At 35.9% G+C, this 19291-nt stretch overlaps 1 protein-coding gene across 1 annotated transcript in view; it reads left to right on the forward strand.

Annotated features, from left to right (window-relative positions):
• Nucleotides 1-19291, forward strand: part of l(3)80Fj (lethal (3) 80Fj) — a 770029-nt gene that overhangs the window by 547795 nt on the left and 202943 nt on the right. Inside the window, exons 39-40 of the mRNA XM_090405954.1 lie at nt 5777-5966; nt 8127-8197. Of these exons, the coding sequence (XP_090262080.1) occupies nt 5777-5966; nt 8127-8197 (261 nt within the window). The remainder of the gene's footprint in view (nt 1-5776; nt 5967-8126; nt 8198-19291) is intronic.

Here is a 19291-nt window from a genome sequence, read left to right on the forward strand (position 1 = left end):
GGTTAGCTGTGGATCTTGAATGGCAGAATCTGTACTGGTGGTTGCTGATTAATTTGTGGGCCTCTAAGTAGCAGAGGAGTTGGTTAATGATGATTTTCTCTATTATTTTGGAAAGGTCAAAGGTGATTGCAATTGGTCGATAGTTTAATGGTAGACTTCTGTCAGCCTTTTTTTTTTTTTTTTTTTTTTATAGAATAGGTTGGATATGAGATTGCTTTCATGCATTGGAATAAATATCAGATATGTATAATAAATTATGGAGACAATGCAATATGGTTCTTAGCTCTGGAGAACAATGTTTGAGAACAGTTGGGGAGATGCCATCAGGACCAGAAGACTTTTAACATTCAAGTTATTTAGTAGTTTTCTGATGACTTTGTTGAAAAACTATAGGAGGCATACTGTGCTTGGATTCTGGTATGTTAGGTGATTTCCTTTGGTTAACTATGCAGGAGTTTGAGGAAAAAAGTGATGTCACAAGGTCAACTTTATCTTTGGGTGAAATAGGATTTCACCCAAAGATAAAGATTTCACCATTAGGATGAGACAGAGGTGGAAGTGCAGATCAGAAATTGCATCCAACAGCCTTAGCAAGCGACTAGAAGGAAGTGCTTCCATTTGGACATGAGGCAAGTTTTCTGCTGATGGCTTTATGAAATTGGATTTGGATATACTGATGACTGAATTGCATATGCTGCATGTTTTGGTATTGGCAGAGTATGAAGCTGGAATTCTTGATGTGTGAGCCACTTGTGATAAGCTGAATTTTTTTTTCTTTGATTACTTTGACACATTTTTGGTTGAACTAGGACTTGGAAAGTGGATGTAGATTATAGATTGAATGCGGGATGAAAGCCTTCATACCAGTGAGAATAATTTCTATCACTCATTCACAGCAGGTGTTGGTCAGGTGAGTGGAAGCAATAGCCAGATTCAGGAAAACAAGAGTAGAAATTTCATTCATCATCCCAATTGACTCCTTTGTAGTACCAGAGGATGCGGGGGCAGGAGTGGTTGAATGAGGAGTGTTCTGTAGAGAGGAGACTTGTACGAGATTGTGGTTGGAGTTGCAGAGAGGAGAGGTGACCTCTTTGGTGTATCTGGAAGGAGAACTGGCCAAAAAGAGATTCAGAATAATCCTCGATTTGGAATCGAGGATTATCAGTGTTTCTAGGTCACCCAAGAAGATTACTTCACTATTTCTATAGCCAGAATGCAGGTGGTCAAGTTTCATGGAAAGTAGAGTGTGAATAGATCTGAGTGGTTATTAGTGTTTGGAGACTGGTAAATGCAACAAATGAAAGGTTCTAAATTGGTCAAGGAAACCTTGAGCCAGAGGTCAAAAGTAGAGGATTTTAAATTAGCCATTCTCTGACAGGCTGTATCAGAATTCACAAAGGCACAGGTGCCACCCTTGTGTTGAGAATCATGACCTGTGTAGATTGGGCACTGGAAGTGGACAGTAGTAGATGTAGCTGCGATTTTGGTTTCTATCAGAAATAAGATGTCTCTGGTCTTGAAGACTGCAAGTGATGGTGGAAGTCATTTATGTTAATATCACATATTAATAAGTGAATATGAAAGTGAGCTATTAGTGAAGAGATTCTGTTTTGGTTCATACGTTGTGACTGGTTACAATGTGATGGGATTGGTTTATTGGGAAGATTTGCTTTTTTCACAGCATCACTGTTATTGTTTGTGAGAGTCTTAATAGGTTTGATCATAAGTTTGATTGGATCGAAGGATAGAGTGGGAATGTGCAGTGACAGAAGATACTCTTGGACATGACTTCCATACAGAGAGAAACCAGTCTCCATACCAACATGTGGCCTTGACAGTGGTACACTTGGCAAAATTTGAACTGTCTTTCATTGTTATTTCCTCAAAAAACAAGGAGTCTGCCCAAATCTGCTTGCCCCAGTTCTATATTGGATGGATCTCTTATCACTCTCCCCAAGTTTGTATCATCAAAACGTAAGAGGATGTTACTCTCTTGGTCATCTTCCCTTGCCCACACAAGTGGATACCATATCCAGTACACCTGTAACCTACTGTACATTGGTGAAACAGGTCATATAATCCCAAAATGGAAAGAGCATAAATGGCACATCAAATAGTTTCATTACAATAAGCAGGCTTTTCTGACCATGCACTTAAAACATTTCTCTGGAAAAGCCCCCAATCCTTACATTGGAACAAAATATGATATGAACTCAAGGAAAATTGCAAAATGCTTATCAATCATCCAAATTTCAACCAAAATATTACAAGAATTTGGATGGTGCACATACCATCAGAAAAAGAAGAGTAACTGACATGGTGGATCCCGGAAGAAAAGAAATTTAATAGGAAAACAACATGGTAACTGTCAGACAGCAAACAGAAATTTAAAGTTGATTCACTAACAGCAGTTTTACCAATTAATGTATGCTTTTTAATTTTTTCATATTTTTCCATTTATATATTCACCATTAGAGGTCAGGTTATGGTCAGCAGTTGACCAAAGAGTTCTCACCATACTGTATGTATTAATGTAGCTTGTGATACAGTGTGTGTGTGTATTCCTGCAGATGATATCAAATTTTAATTTAATGTAATTAGAGTAAGTTCTAGAGTAACAAGGGAATCTGTCTGCTTAGTTATTTATAATGATATAAGAAAGAAGAGTATGCAATTCTTAAACTAAAATTTTAGAATTGGCATTTAAAGTTTGAAATGTTATATTATCTTAAATTAATATCATTTACCTGAAATCTTCATGAGGAACTAAAGATGTGTGGGCTATATACCATTAAAGTCAATTGCAACCCCTGCAAACTTAGGCAATCAGCTTGATAACCTCTAGTTGCAAAGAGCTAAGAGATACAAATGATAAACAAGTGATGCTGCATTATCCAGCCAGAGGTAAAGAGGAAAAGTCATAAGCAGGTGGCGTGAAGAAGTCGGTTTCCTAATTGGACAGAACTATTGTCCATCATTAGGCCGATCATTGTCCTTAGGCTCACTGATGCAGGCTAGCTGTTCATCACCTGTGTCCTCTTTCCCAATCAAATTGGGGTTGGCCAATAAAGTTTTTATGCTGTATTTGATTTTAATGGTACAGATAGCATGTATTTTGTACACTGGAAAGGATTTTTATAAGTTGAATAATGATATTTTGGAAATTTTAAAATATCAGAAGTGTCATTCTTTTTTCCCCTAAATTACTTATAGAAACTTTGCAGCAGAAAAAAATATTTTTTTGGTTCTTAGAGTTTTCTATAATGAGCATCTTTTCTACATAAATGTATTCCTCTCTTTCATTCTGATTGTTTTCATTTGTTAGCAGTGAAGTTATTGTTTCATTTCTGGTAAATGTTCATTTCTTGAGTGTATTGTTCAGGATTTTTAGTTTTGTTTGCTGACATTTGTACATAGGATAAACCAGAACACTTGTTCTCATCATTAACATCTGTGTGGTTTGTGTATATTTTTCACTTACAGTAACACTGATTATCACTTCAAATGTAAGCTGTCATATTGATTCACTTTAACATGAGCATTCAGGGTTGACCTGCTACATGTCTTATGCACACCTAATCTTAATATTTTTAGCCAATTACCAATAAAGTCATGTTTGTTAAATTTTCCCTTTAGTTACCTTAAATGATTCTAGGAATATTCATGCAGCTCTCTCTCATTCACACAAAAGAATTACTTTTTATGACGGCACACAACCTGTTATTTTTTTGGTTGTGTTTATAAATCAACTAATTTAATCTCTCTCTCTCTATATATATATATATATGTGTATATATATATATATATATATATATATAAAACCAAATGTTTGATAGAAAATAAAACACAGGCCAATTATAATTATTCAAATAATTTATTTCAATCAATATACTCTCCCTCAGCTTTGACACAGTGGTTTGGCATGGCCAATTAATCCATTAAATGAGTTTTTTATATCAGTTTTTGGGATACTGTTGAGGGTCGTGGTTACTGCTGCTTGAACATTTTCAGTGGTGTCGTATCACTTTCCTTTCATTGGCAAATGAAGTTGGGGGAAGAGAAAGAAGTCACAGGGTGCCAAATCAGGTGAATACGGTGAGTGATCCAACACACAAACTTCGTTTTTGCTCAAAAACTGTCTCACATTGTTTGAACGATGAGATGGTGCATTATCTTGAAAAAGTGACTAGCTGCCTGCACATGATATTCATGCCATACACAACAAATTCTCGCTATCAATCACTTCAAAACTCTGAGATAAAACTCACCATTGACCGTTTGGCCAAGCGGAACAAATTCTTTGTGGATAATGCCCTTGGAATCGTAGAAACAAATCAGCATTGGCTTTACTTTTGACTTCTCCAAGCGATTGGATTCCCCCCCCCCCCCTTCTGGTGGTTTCCAATCAGCACTCTGGTGCTTTGTTTCAGGCTCATACTCAAAACACCATGTTTCATCACCAGTAATGATCGTTTCAAGGAAGTTTAGTCCTTACGAGCGGTTTTAATGCGGTTCCTTGCAGTGTTCAATTCGATACATTTTTTAGTCATTGGTCACTTGTGGGGAACAAATCGCAAATTCAATTTACAAAGGCCCAAACTCTCGGTCAAAATGTTGTGCGCAATTGATTCTGGAATCTCCAATTCATCTTCAATCAATCTCATGGACGATTTCAGGTTTTCTTTGATGAAATCATGCACTTTTTGGATGTTAACTTCGCTCAATCCAGTTTTGGATGGCCCTGCTTTTCGTCGTCCTCAAGTGTCTCATGACCACTTTTGAAATCACTTAAACCACTCGTAAACTTGAGTACGGGATATGCATTTATCACTGTATGCTTTTTGAAGCATTTGACGCGTTTCAGTAAAACTTACCAAGTTTAACACAAAAGTCAATCACAGCTCTCTGTTTGAAACTCATTTTCCGACCATTCATCAAAACACACAGTCACTCTTGTTACTATAACTCGGCTTCTAATGAAACAAATGTCATAAACAGTTGACACAACACTAATGAAGGTTGCTGCTTTCGACAACAAAAAATATACAACAGGTGCACCACTAGTTCTATTTTCAAAAAGTTCAGTTTCTTTTTGGACAAAGGGTGTATGTCTCTTATAGTTGTTGCTCCCAAGGCCCATGGCACTGTAACCTCTTGCTGTGATGCTTTAATATCCACACTGTGCTGAATATAAAAATTCTGGTGCAGTGAACAATTCAATATGTTATGTAATCAACCAGTTCATTGCATACCCAGTTGTTCTGAACTGATCAAAAGTGTTTCATCTTGCGAAATTGCCACAGAGCACTGCTTGCCAGTGATGAAAAGGCATAATTATTTACACCTTAACAGTCAATCCTCAGGAATGGCTCTGCATGTTAGTGACAGTGAAAGGCATTATTCAGAACAATGTAGGTGACCTTTCTGTTGATAAATTAAAAATTTGGATAAACCACTTCAGGAAAATTAGATCTAAATATCTCCATGCTAAGTGGAGTATTCTACAATCAAAAACTTGATCATTGCATGCTGTTTCATTCACACTGATATTGTCTTTCCACAGTGTACCATTTTCATCACTATGATTTGAGAGCTTTGGTGACAGAACTGTGATACTTGGAACAAATTGCATCTATGAAACTGAATGATTGAAGTATTGTTTATGCTACAGCATGAATTTTTCATTTAAAAAAGTATTGCAGTACTCAACCTATTATTTGGTTGTGTTTATAAATCACCTAATTTAATGATCTCTCTCTCTATATATATTTAATAGGCACTAGCTGATGAAAATGAATTTGTACGTGATACAGCCCTCCGAGCTGGCCAAAGAATTGTAAGCACTTATGCTGATACTGCAATAACTCTACTTCTCCCCGAGTTAGAAAGAGGATTATTTGATAATAACTGGCGAATCAGATATAGTTCTGTCCAACTTCTTGGAGATCTACTCTATAAAATTTCAGGTTAGTTTTTTACTTCTTTTCAACCTTTACCTCTCTCGATTTTTCTATTTTATTTGATTGCCTTAAATTATTCACTCTTAAAATCTAAGAGTAAAATGGCATGACATCTTAGTGTCTGTCTATAGTGTTGAGTACTATAAGTTTGGAAGAAAATCAGTGGGAATCTAATAATCAAATCTTAATAATGTTGTACAACACAACCAGGTTCCAACATGAAATGGACATTTTGAATATCCACTTTTATGTCATAAAGAAATACAAGTAAATAATTGCATTAGAGATTTACACAATTTTCAACTTCCAATAAAATGCCAAGTGAAAAACTCCACTCAGCATTTTGTTGGTTCTTCAAAGAATAAGCAGAAACCATCTGAAGTCAATTATGCTCTCATGGAATCTCTTGTTTGAAAGTTGTATTTTTTATAGTATCAGTATAAAAGGAAAGCATCTCAAGAACTTCATTTGACATTAAAAAAAAACATTGAAAGATATAAATATTTATTATTTATATCTTTCAATGTTTTAATATAATATATATTATTATAGCCAAGTATTGCAAGATTGTTTTTGAAATATTAACAATTTGAAACTGAAGACCTTACAAGTATTGCCCTTGATGCACACTGCATAAAAGACAATGATCTCCATCCATGCATACAGCTGTTTCTTATCAGAGAGGTAGACAGGAACATTAAATGAGTAGGAAGTGTTATTTCTCATAAATGAACTCTGTGCTGATGTTTAAAAAACATAATTCTAGAAGAAAAGAGCCTGAGAAACTTTATTTGTTGGCAAAACTTTTAAAATAATATGTTATTATTTTTTTTAAATAACTGCTCTAGGGACCAAACTTGCAATTTTTATCAAGCCACTGTAAGCTTTCAGCAAGCAAAGAGAAACACTAACTTTTCCAGCACTGATCACAAACTGTTAATTAAAAGACAACTATCTGTATTCAGAGTCCCTAAACCTTTCATTATTTCTTTCAATTAAAGTTTTGTTAGCCTAACAGTGAATCAGTAAGAGCTGCTGTTTTGAGACAATCACAGACATAATCCAATATTGATTAAAGCCAACATCAGATTTCTGATGCTTAGAATATTGCTATCACCAGATGTTAACTTTATGTTTCACCAATAGTATATAACATTAGATGACAATCAATTTGCATCTTTATGTATACCATAGCTATTAACCCACCTTTGGACATAAGGCTTGATTTGGATAAGGTTTCTTCAAACCATAGGAACGTTAGGAGAAATTTGTGTGGTTGCTTGTGGCATTTTCAGACCATTTGATTGATCAACATAGAAGCCTGCTTAGCAAATTATCATATGTTCTTCCAGACATCCTTTGTAATTGTCAATCCAGTCCATGTTTGGAAGAATATTCATTATTTGCTAGGTGTCATAGTTGACGGTTTGGTCTCTACAGGTTTCTCTATCGATGCTGGATTGTCCCTGGGCTCTGTGCTTTTGTCTATTCATTCTTCCTCTGTTTCATAAATGACTTTTTCTCACTAACCTGAAATACTATCTATAGTTTTGTTGATGACAGTATTCTCCCTTTCTCTTTTTCGCTTGACAGATATACTGCTCAAATGTTCCAGACTTCACGATCTTCCGTACCTGTGTCTTAAACACTGAACCCCTTTCGTTCTCCAGTGAGATATGGACGACCTACTGTACTTCACTATTACCAAAATACCTCATTTCACTTCCACTTGCCTTTGATGATAATGAGATCACTAGACAGGATCATATTTCTCTTCATGCTTAGTCCTCTAGCCTTTTATACCATATCCATAGCCTTCAAAGTTAAACTTTGAAGGCTATATTGTTCTTTTTCATATAGTATGTAAGAAAGCATTTCTGTAGTTGTGTATGTGTGTTCTAGCTAAAGGAATAGTGACTATTCATCTATATTTAATTATCCATGATACAGTCAGCTCTCAATGTCGCAAACACCACTATAATAAGCATACTGTAACAAACTATTAAAAAGTCCTGACTACTATCCCAGAGATAGAATGCTGTGCTGAAAGAATTTACTATTTGCTTTAACAAACTATTTGTATGGTCCCTACAAGTTTGCTAGATTTAGTCAACTGTACCCCATTCTGAGATTGTACTCAATAACTATTTTTTGTTCATTTGATAGGAGTGTCTGGGAAGATGTCTACAGAGACTGCTGATGAAGATGATAATTTTGGCACTGAACAGTCACATAAGGTAATTACATTATATTGTGCTATTATTTGAGTTATATGTGATCACAGAAAGTAAAAAATGATAGATTGGTTAGGATTATTACAATCCATTACAAAAATGCAAAGGATTATAATAATTCTAACCGCACTCTCTTAGTATGAATTTCCTCTCGTGGTCCTTTTCATTTGTATGAGAAATACTGTAGAATTTCAGTGATCTTGATAATTTAGGATGCTGGTTTTCATTTTGCTAGAGCAACATCCCAGTCTAATGTCTGTGATTATTTCATTATATCTGTTTTTTAATGTCGATCCTACTTAGAAAAAGGCTGTTAGCCTATTAAATTGTTATTGGTGCCAGGGACGGACCAAAGATTAGATAATCTGAAACCCTACTCTAGAAGACTAAACATGGAAATTTTTCAAGCCACTTCAGATCTCTGGTAAGCCTTACACTGGATGAAATTCATCCACCATTTAAAAACATTGATACACATTCTATCGCATGGTGGATTTGAACCCTGTTTGAAGAATGAATATGCTAGCCACTCAGCTAACTATGCCAATAGTCATACTTATTGGTATCCTGCTTTCATTCTCTTGATTCAGGTAAAAATTAAATGTGTTTGTAGTTCCTATAAAAGGAAAGCCTTCATTCCTTATCCTACTTTAAAACCTTTTAATCTGAGCCTTAATTTTCACCAGAAATGTACCATGGCCAGCAAATTATAAAATAGGCATATCATAAGTATCTTGACAAAATTTTGGTTTCCTCTCTCCTACTTTTAATGAGATCCATAGTTGCAGAAAAAAAATCACTTTCAGCTCTCAATATTTTAACAGCCTGTCTTTCATTTGATTTTCTTCTGACCTATTTACATCCAAGCAGTTCCTCAAAATTCAAAGATGAGTTGGTATTATACTTCAATCTTTTAAGAAATTCTGCCATGTCACTTCATTATATTTTCTATCTCATTTGTTGTTTCATCCTTAGAAAGATATCAAAACTTTGATTTATGTGATAGCCAAAAAAAAGTCAGGCACTATGGAATTTTTGCAATACTTGAAATGTATGTAATATAAGAGCCAAGTCCTTCATTGCTTTCACTTTTTTAAGTGAAAGCAATGAAGGACTTGGTTTGATGGCATGCACTATTACATGCCATCAAACCATCCATATTTTTTAAATGCTTCCCCATACATTGCCAACCTTCTTCCCATCTAGCAACCAATACTGTTTCACAGAAACTAGCATACTTCCCAGTTGGTCATAATTTTCTGCTCTATAGTTCAGATGTAACCTTTTCTGAATGAAGCATCCAAAGATTTAGCCACTTCCCAAGTCACAACATCATGATCACTGTCACCAACCCTAGGCAGAATGGTCATGTCTTTTACCCTCTTGAATGCTGTTATCTGATCTAATGTTCATTGACCATGAGTTCCTCATGTTCTTTTCTTAATGCATTTCATTGTCAACAGCCACCAATCTAGTTTGTAATAACACCTCACTATTTATTTGATCTTGTTAGCCTCCATGTCTCACCAGAGCTTCAAACTCATTGCCACATGGAAAACTGTTACTGGTATTGCAGTCATAGGGCTCAACTCTAACTAGATTAAATCATCCAATATCATTAGCAGCATACATCCTGCCCTCTCCTTTTCTATCTTGTCTATCCTAAAAAGACTGTACTTGACACCACCTAGTATCCCTGCCTCTAATAACTAAGTCTCACCGATGCCTACAATCTGAGTCCCAACATATTCATCTGCATAAAGTAGAGCTAAGATTAACATCCCCAATTTTCATATCAGATTTCATACCACTTTCCTTCATAATATGATCCATATAGATAATGAATACCAGTAGAGATAATGTGCACCCTTGTCGCACACATATTTTACCTCAAATCATCTTCCTGTATCCACTTCAATTCTAACTGCTGACTTACAGCTTAAATAGAATTAACTCACATAAAATATTCTTTATTAGTAGAATTTTCACCTGAGTATCACAGGCATCATCAGTACAAGTACATAGGCTAATTAAACGATAACTGATATATTCACAAAGTGCCACCTAAGTAGCTAAGGTTAAATTTCCTGAATTTATATTTCAACAAAAAAAAAAAAAAATTAAATAAGATGTATATATATATATATATATATATATATATATATATGTATACAATTACAAAAGTTAGGAAAGATTTGCTGATTTTTATAGAGTACTATCTCCCACAAGGGGGAAAAGATGTAGACCATTGGATCTGTTTAGGTTATTCCCATATCATTTTCCATGAGGAACCGACTTTTGTGAATGACTTTTGTCTTGTTCCATTGCCATCAACACTAGACATAGAGTTCAGTGGAACAAGACAAAAGTCATTCACAAAAGTCGGTTCCTCATGGAACGACTTTACAGAGAAAATGTGAAACGTTACTTCACTCCCCTAACAGATCCAATGGTCTACATCTTTTCCCAACATATCCAATGGTCTATGTCTTTCCCCCTTGTGGGAGATTCCTAACTTTTGTAATTATATACACATATATATGAATTAAAATTTTTTTTGTTGTTTTGTTTTGTTTTGTTTTTGTTGAAATAAATTTAGGAAATTTAACCTTAGCTATTTAGGTGGTGCTTTGTGAATATATCGGTTATTGTTTAATTAGCCTTTGTACTTGTACTGATGATGCCTGTGATACTCAGGCGAAAATTCTACTAATAAAGAATATTTTACATGAGTTAATTCCATTATTATAATAGTAAGTAATATGTCTACTCATGGTATTTCCTTACTGAAGCTTGAATAGAAATAATGAGAATAATGAGAAATAGATATAATGTCCCATTTACATTGCATAACTGTAGCATTTTGAAGAGCTTTCCTCTTGCCATCTTGTCTTATACCTTTTCTAGATCAACAAAACTTGAATAAAAATCATTGTTATATTCTTGCGATTTCGCAACTATTTGTCTAAAAGTGTCTGATCCTGACAACCTGTATTTTACCTGAATCCAGCTTGTTCTTCACCAAGCTTCCCTTCTACAATTTTTCTTAGCCATTTCTAAAGTAGACTTGCATAAATATTTAAATATATCATCATCATCATCATCAAATTCCTGCCATGTACCCTCAAGAGGTGTACAGGATATGATAAGACTACATGAAAAAAATTACATCATTATTAATTTCCTATCTACAATTTTCCTCCAAATCAGTCTGTTACTTGTCAAGACTCCAACATTATCAGATCTTATATTTCTATCGTCTAAGGCACTTTGTACCGTATCATTCCACCTATATCTTGGTCTTCCTCTGGGTCGTTTTGCTGCCAACCTGGCAGAGAACACTTGTTTTGCTAATCTTTCCTCGTCCATTCTGTTTAAGTGACCATACCACCTGAGATTAGCTCTGCTAATGCATTCCTGGATGCTGACAATGTCAAGTTCTTTCCTAATATCCTCGTTTTTAATATGATATTGCCATTGATGCCATCTGTTCACGCCTCTAATCTTTCTCAGGACTCTCATATCTGTAGTCTCTAGTCTTTGGTCAAGTGTTTTACTTCTGACCCAGCTCTCAGATCCATAAGTTAAAACTGTTTTGAACACTGTCTTGTATACGGCTAATTTAGTGTTCCGACTAATTTCTCTCTTATTCCATATGAATTTATTCATTTGACTTCCCACCATACCAGCTTTGCTGATTCTGTTGTCTATTTCTATATTTAATTTACCATCTTCAGTAAAAATCGTGCCTAAGTAGCTGAAATAGAGATTGGTGTCAAGGCTAGCTGGTGAATGGACGTGCTATCGGAGAGCTCCTGAGAGATTTGTGTTTTTTGTTGATTTATTGGTGTTTTGGATTCAATTTAATGGACTTAAGTGTGTAATTTTGGTATATTATTGGAGCTTTATTAGCGTGGTTAGTGTACTAAAGTGTTTTATAACATAATCTATGTCGGGAAGTCGCCGCTAGATGAATTCGTAATGTGTAGTGTTCGTGCAAGCTCCAGATAAGATAAGTATAATTTTCAGTTATCGATACAAATTACTTAATATTGTGTAGTTTTGTTTTGTTTGCCTTGCGTATTTTAATGCGTCTATTTTTGGTGTGTTATAACGTATAATTTGACAAAACACGTTGCAAATAAGAATGGCACCTGTGCGAAGGAAAATGGCGGCCAGTAATGAAGGTTCGCCATCGTTATCAAAGAACGGCAGCATAAAAGAAATGAGTCAGTGTACTAGCTGTGAAATATACGCTTTGAGGAGTGCGGTTGGAGTGTGGTTAGATGATAATAAAGGATTGAATGTATGTAGAAAATGTAGGGAGAATGAGGAATTGAAGTGTATTTCGGATCGTGAGTGTGATATTTTTGTCAACCTTCAGAATGAAGGAAATAGTGATATGACAAGAAACGGCAAGGTTGTACATGAAAATTGTGAGAGTGTGAATGTAGAAAGTGTGAATGATAGTATAAATGGTTTCTCAGAGAACAAAAAAGATGAGATAGATGCATTGAGTGAGATCGCGTTGTTGAATAGTGCGATAGAAAGAGCAAAACAGCAGCTAGAGTGCATGAACAAAAGTAGACTGAATGAACCAACCAATAATAAAAGGTATGACAGGAAAAATAGACGTATGAATGTGAACATGAACAAAATGAAGGATAGAGTGCTGTATGGAGACTCGTTAGTACGAGGTGTGTTAGTAGAGGATTTGACAAAATCGTACCAACCTGGTGCGACCATAAAAGACGTAACTGCGTCTATTAGAGAGCAAAAGGAAAGGGTGAAAGAAATGATTGTTGTGGCAGGTACATGATTTGAAAGGAGATAAAATGGAAATGATAGAAGACCTGAATGAATTGTTTGAGGTAGCAAAAGAAAAGAGTGAGAGAGTTAGAATGATTAGTCTTTTGCCACGGTATGACAGTGAAATGTTTAAAAGGAGGGCTATAATTGCGAATGACTTTATGCGTGGGTTATGTATGACGAGTGGTGTGGAATTTGTGGATGTGTGGAGTGAGTTTGATGGGCGAAAGGATCTATATAAGATGGATGGCTTGCATTTGAATGGTTACGGTGTAAGAAGACTTGAGAAAGTGTTGCTGAATGTAGTGGATGTGCAAATTCAGGGAAACTAGATTTGTTGGGGGGGGAGTAGAGATACAGTCCTTATGGAGGCAGTTGAATGTAAGAATGAATATAATATGCCAGAGCAAATAAGGACAACAAATCTGAGTGGGATAGTTAATATAAGGCATCAAGGTAGGGTTGGGGCTAATGGGGGTCTTAAATTCATGTACACTAATACTAGGAGTATTAGGAACAAGAAGGAAGAGGTTTTGGCCATGGTTGGCATTTCCATACCACAGGTTATAGGTATTAGTGAAACATGGCTGACTGTAGATGATATAACTAGTGGGATTGAATGTGATGGGTATAGTGTGTTCAGGAATGACAGAGAGAATAAAATGGGGGGAGGAGTATTGTTGATGATAGCTGATGAGCTCCAGCCAAGGAGAATAGAAGTTGAATTGCAGGATAGAGAAAAGAGCACATTTGAGGCCATTTGGTGTGAGATTGTGGCTAGCAGAACTAAATATACAATTGGGTGCTGCTATAGACCAGGTGATGGAAAAGATGGTGGTGACAGTATGCACAAGCAAATAGAAGAAATGGGTGGAAGGAGGGTGATTATTATGGGAGATTTCAACTATGGTCGCATTGATTGGAGTGAGGAGAGGACACACTGGAGGAAGGAACTGGATTTTATGCGGTTATTAAGGGATAACTATCTGCGACAGCATGTAATGGAAAAGACTAGGGGTCAGAGAGTGCTTGACCTAGTAATTACATCTGAGGATTTGGCTGTAACAAATATGACCACATTGCCACCAATCGGTGAGAGTGATCATAGGGTCTTAACTTGGGAGGTGGCTAAAGGTGTAGAATTTTCAATTAAGACAGGGTACATGTGGAATTATCGGGCTGGAAAGTATGACAAGCTTAGGAGTCTGATTGGTTCAGTGCCATGGCATGTACAACTGCAAGGACTAGAAGTTGATAGTGTATGGGAGGTAGTTAAGAAATGCTTGCATGAAGCAATGGCTGACTGTATACCTAGAGTCCGAATAATAAATCAAGTAGGGGTTAAATGGATGAATAACACCATTAAGCTTGAGTTGGAAAAAAAAGAAACAACTATGGAGGGAATTTAAGGAGAAGGGTGACCGGCAGGCACACGAATGGTATAAAGCGCAGGCCAGAAGGGTGACGAGTGTGGTAAGAAAAGCAAAAAAGGATTACGAAAGAACATTGGCCATGCAGGCTAAAGAGAATCCTAAACAGTTTTTTAGATATGTAGCAAGTAAAAGGAAAAATGTACATGGCAGATTGATTTTAAAGAATGCCGATGGTAGGGAGGTAACTGAATCAGTTGAGATAGTTGAGTTACTGAGTGAGCACTTTGCAAAAGTATATCATCCAGGTGGTGACATTGCAGAAACGAATAAACCAGTAGATTATACAGGAATTGTGGTTAATGAAGTGGAGGTGAGTAGTCTATTGCATAACCTCAATGTCAATACATCTGTGGGATTGGATGGTATACCAGCTCGTGTTGTACGAGAAGCAGCTAAAGAATTGTCAGTACCCTTGACCATTTTGTTTAATTTGAGTCTCGGGTCTGGGTTAGTCCCGAGCGGGTGGAAAGAGGGGAAAATAGTTCCACTGCATAAAGGTGATTCCAAGACTGCTGTTGTAAATTACCGACCGATTAGCATATCAGGAATCATTGTCAAGGTCTTAGAGAAATTAGTCAAGAAAAGAATACAGGATTGGATAGATGAAAATAGGATATTGTATGGGGGACAACATGGTTTTGTGAATGGTAGATCATGCCTCAGTAACTTGCTCACGTTTTATAACACAGTGACGGCTGAACTGGATAGGGATAATGGCTTTACAGTGATACTACTGCACCTTGCCAAGGCCTTTGATAGGATACCACATGGAACCCTAATCAGTAAACTGGAGCAGATTGGTATAGATATAGGGTTGGTGAGATGGATAAGAGGGTGGTTGAAGGAGAGATATCAAAGAGTGGTTTATTCAGGAGTGGAGTCTAAAAGACGTCTTGTGACTAGTGGAGTACCACAGGGCTCTGTTCTTGGACCACTGCTTTTCAATTTGTTCATCAATGATATTGGAAAGGATCTGAGAGGAAGTGTTCACTTGTTTGCTGATGATGCAAAGTTGGGTAGAGCAATTGTGAGTGCACAAGATGTCAAAATTTTACAGGATGATTTGGATAGTTTGGAGGACTGGGCTAGGAAAAATGGATGTCAATTTAATGTGGCAAAGTGTAAGGTTATGCACTTTGGGGTGAAAAGAATAGCAGCAGTATATCGCATTGGTGGAATCATACTCCAGGAGATTGATGAGGCCAGGGATTTGGGAGTGTTGGTGGATAGGGAGTTGAAGTTTAGGGGGCACATTGCAAAAGTAACTAAAACAGCCCACCAAATCACTTGGCTTCTGAAAAATACTTTAACATGCAGAGACGAACAAGTTGTTGTTCCTCTGTATCGAGCCTTGATAAGACCCCATCTGGACTTCTGTGCCCAGCTATGGGCACCAGGGTTTCTTCGTGATGGGGAGGAAGTGGAGAGGGTCCAGAGACGAGTGACCAAGATGATAGCAGGTCTGTGGAATGAACCTTATGAGAATAGGTTGAAGATTTGTGGGTTGCAGAAATTGGACGATAGGCGAAGGAGGGGTGATATGATTGAGACATTCAAATTACTGAAGGGTTTTTATAAGATTGATCCAGAAGATATTTTTGAAAATATGACTGGTGGTGGGAGGACTAGGGGCCATGCATGGAAGCTGGGCAAGAGCGTGGTTGACAAGGGTGTTAGAGCTAGGTTCTTTACTTGGAGAGTGGTAAATGAGTGGAATAAGCTTCCAGAGTCTGTTGTGGGTGCTACGACCGTGAATGAGTTCAAGGCAAGGTATGATAGATACTGTGTGAATGTTGAATAGTTGTTCTTGACATGATGTTAGGGCCTCCCTCGATGAGTCTGTCGACTCCTTGGAGTTTCCCGGAATAATAATAATAATAATAATAATAATGTTTTAATTGTGCCACAGGTTCTAGATTCACAACACAGTTGACATTTTCAATGATTCTGCCTATTTTCATTGTGTTTGTCTTTTTATTGCTGACCTTCATACCATATCTATTACAACAGTTATTCAATTTAGTCAGAGAATCTTGCAGACTTGTAGTGGATTTATTTAGAAGTATACCGTCATCCGCATAAAGCAAAGAGCTGACATTAGGATCTCTAATTTTGATATCATGTTTAATACCACTTTCCTTCATAATGTGATCCATATAGATAATGAATTACAGAGGGGATAATGTACATCCTTGTCTCACACCAGATTTAACTTTAAATCATCTTCCTGTAGTTCCTTCAATTCTAACTGCTGACTTACAACTCAAATAAAGACGAAGTATTGCCTGATATAATGCCCCATTGACACCATATAACTGCAGCGTATTGAATAGCTTCTCTCTTGGCACCTTGTCATATGCATTTTCCAAATCGACAAAACTTAAATACAGATCTTTATTTTATTCCCATGCTTTCTCGACTATTTGTCGTAAAGTGAAGATCTGATCCTGACAGCCTCTATTTGGCCTGAATCCAGCTTGTTCTTCACCAAGTTTTTCTTCCACAATTCTTCTCAACCGTTTCTCAGGTATACTTGCATAGATCTTGCCAGGAACACTCAGTAGGGAAATACCTCTGTAATTCTCACATTCAGTTTTATTTCCCTTTTTATATATGGGTACTATGAGAGCTCTACTCCAATCATCAGTAATTCGTCCCTCTGTCCAGGCTTTAGTCAAGGAATCTTGCAGACTTGTAGCGGATTTATTTAGAAGTATAACATCATCCTCATAAAACAAAGAGCTGAGATTAACACCTCCACTTTTGATATCAGGTTTAATACCACTTTCGTTCATAATATGATCCATATAGATAATGAATAAGAGAGGGGATAATGTATATCCTTGTCTGACACCAGATTTAACATTAAACCATCTTTGTGTACTTCCTTCAATTCTAACTATTGACTTACAGCTCTTAAGTTGGATCCCTTGTATTGTGGCTTATCTTATTTTGGTGAAAATTCTACAATTAAAGTAACTGTATTTAAATTAAGCTATCCATATTGAAATTTTATATATCTGGAAACAGAATTAATGTGCTAGGCGAAAAATTCAAAATATTATAGTGGTGTTAATAGGACATTGCACTGGGCAGCATACAGCCTTGAATATGTAAATTGACATTTGAGAACTGAAGGATGTAGAAGAATGTTCTCTGCTATAAAATCAGGTGTACGACATGTAATCTCTCTCTCTCTAATCATTCATACTTAACTGTATGGATCTCATTATAAATAAAAGTGGCATTAAACCTGACATTAAAACTGGAGATATTCGTTTTAGTTCTTTACTTTATGCAAGTGTTATTCTCTTGAATAAATCTTCATGCCTTGAAAACTGCTTAACTGATTGAATTAATTGCTCTTATAAATTTAGTATAAAAAAATTAGCAATGTAAAGGCAGACTATGAGAATAGGCAGGAATGCAGAAAACACCATTCTCAATGATAAACTTATAAAAGTAAAATATTTTAGCTATTTGGGCATAATTTTTAGTAAAGATTGCAGTTAAAATGGAAATAGATAATACAACATTCAAAGCTTTATGGTATATAGCCATTCAAATAAATTTTTATCTGGTAAGTGGCAGAACACCAAACAAGCCGTATAAGATATGGAGTAGAAACCAGTTATTTATGAATCTGAGAGCATGGTTAGAAATAATTCGGTTGATCAAAGAACTGTGGGCTCTGAAAAAAATTAGGGTTGTGAACAGATTTTTATTCACATCAGAATCGTATGAAAAATGGAATTTTAATAATTTAACATTGTTTATATTCACAAATATATGAGCAGGACTAATGTTAGCTGGTATAATGACTTAAACAGAACAGGAAACATTAGCAAAACAGGTGTTTGCAAGTTGGTAGAAAAGGACCCAGTTAAAGACAAAAATTACTTTTAGGGTGGATTGATGCAATTAGTGTATACTATCTTTCATCCATGTAATATTCCTTAAGGATACAGTTGAGGTCATTAAAATGTCTAGAATAGCCACTTCGCACCAAACTTTGGTGCGAAGTGGCTATTTTAAAGTAAGAAACTTCATTCTTACTTTTTTTACAATGCCTAAATCTCTAAAGATGAGATTTTCCTATCCATAATCCCATCTTCTATTTTTTTCCTTGGAATAACTGTGTCATTAGTATTAATCCCTCAGCCTCTAGGAAATTGGGTGTTTTCTTTTACTCTATGACTTTATCACTGAACAGCTGTTCAGTGGTAAAGTAAAATTCATGCGGCTATTAATTAACTCTGTGCAAAACTGAAATCCATCTAGCTATTTAAACCTTTAACTGCTACAGTCAAGTTAACTTGAGCATGGAAAAAATAGTGCCCTCAAGTGGGCACCCCTTGCAGATTATGCAAATTTTATAAAACACTATTATTGCCATTTTTGTGAGTGAACAAGTGTATATCAAGAATGTATGATGCTGTCCGGACTTCTTACTTGTAAGAATTTTAATTGATTTTATTTATAAATTTTTTGCAAAATTAATTCAGCACATGGGACAATGTCAGTAGAATATAAAATCAGCAGTTAAAGGATTAATAATTCTTCTCACTAATTGAGAGAAAAATATTCTCTCAATTAATTGCTCAAATCTCTGATGGAATTCTGATGAAGAATAACAGTATAATTTTTTTCCCCTCTTTGTTTTCTGTATTTCTTTGATACCTCATTATATATTTTGAAAATCATGCACTCTTCAGGTCTTCATACATAATATTAACCATCTTGCTCCTAAACTGTTTCTGCCCAAAGTTTGTCTATCCATAGTAGTAATAATAAATAAAAAGAAACTTTTTTCTGGTGTTAATTTAGTGTTCTGTGATGTTTTACCTTGTTTTGT

Source organism: Typopeltis vanoorti, chromosome 16, assembly GCF_054136105.1.
Source record: "Typopeltis vanoorti isolate ZY-2024b chromosome 16, IOZ_Tvanoo_1.0, whole genome shotgun sequence".
Classification (NCBI taxonomy): domain Eukaryota; kingdom Metazoa; phylum Arthropoda; class Arachnida; order Uropygi; family Thelyphonidae; genus Typopeltis; species Typopeltis vanoorti.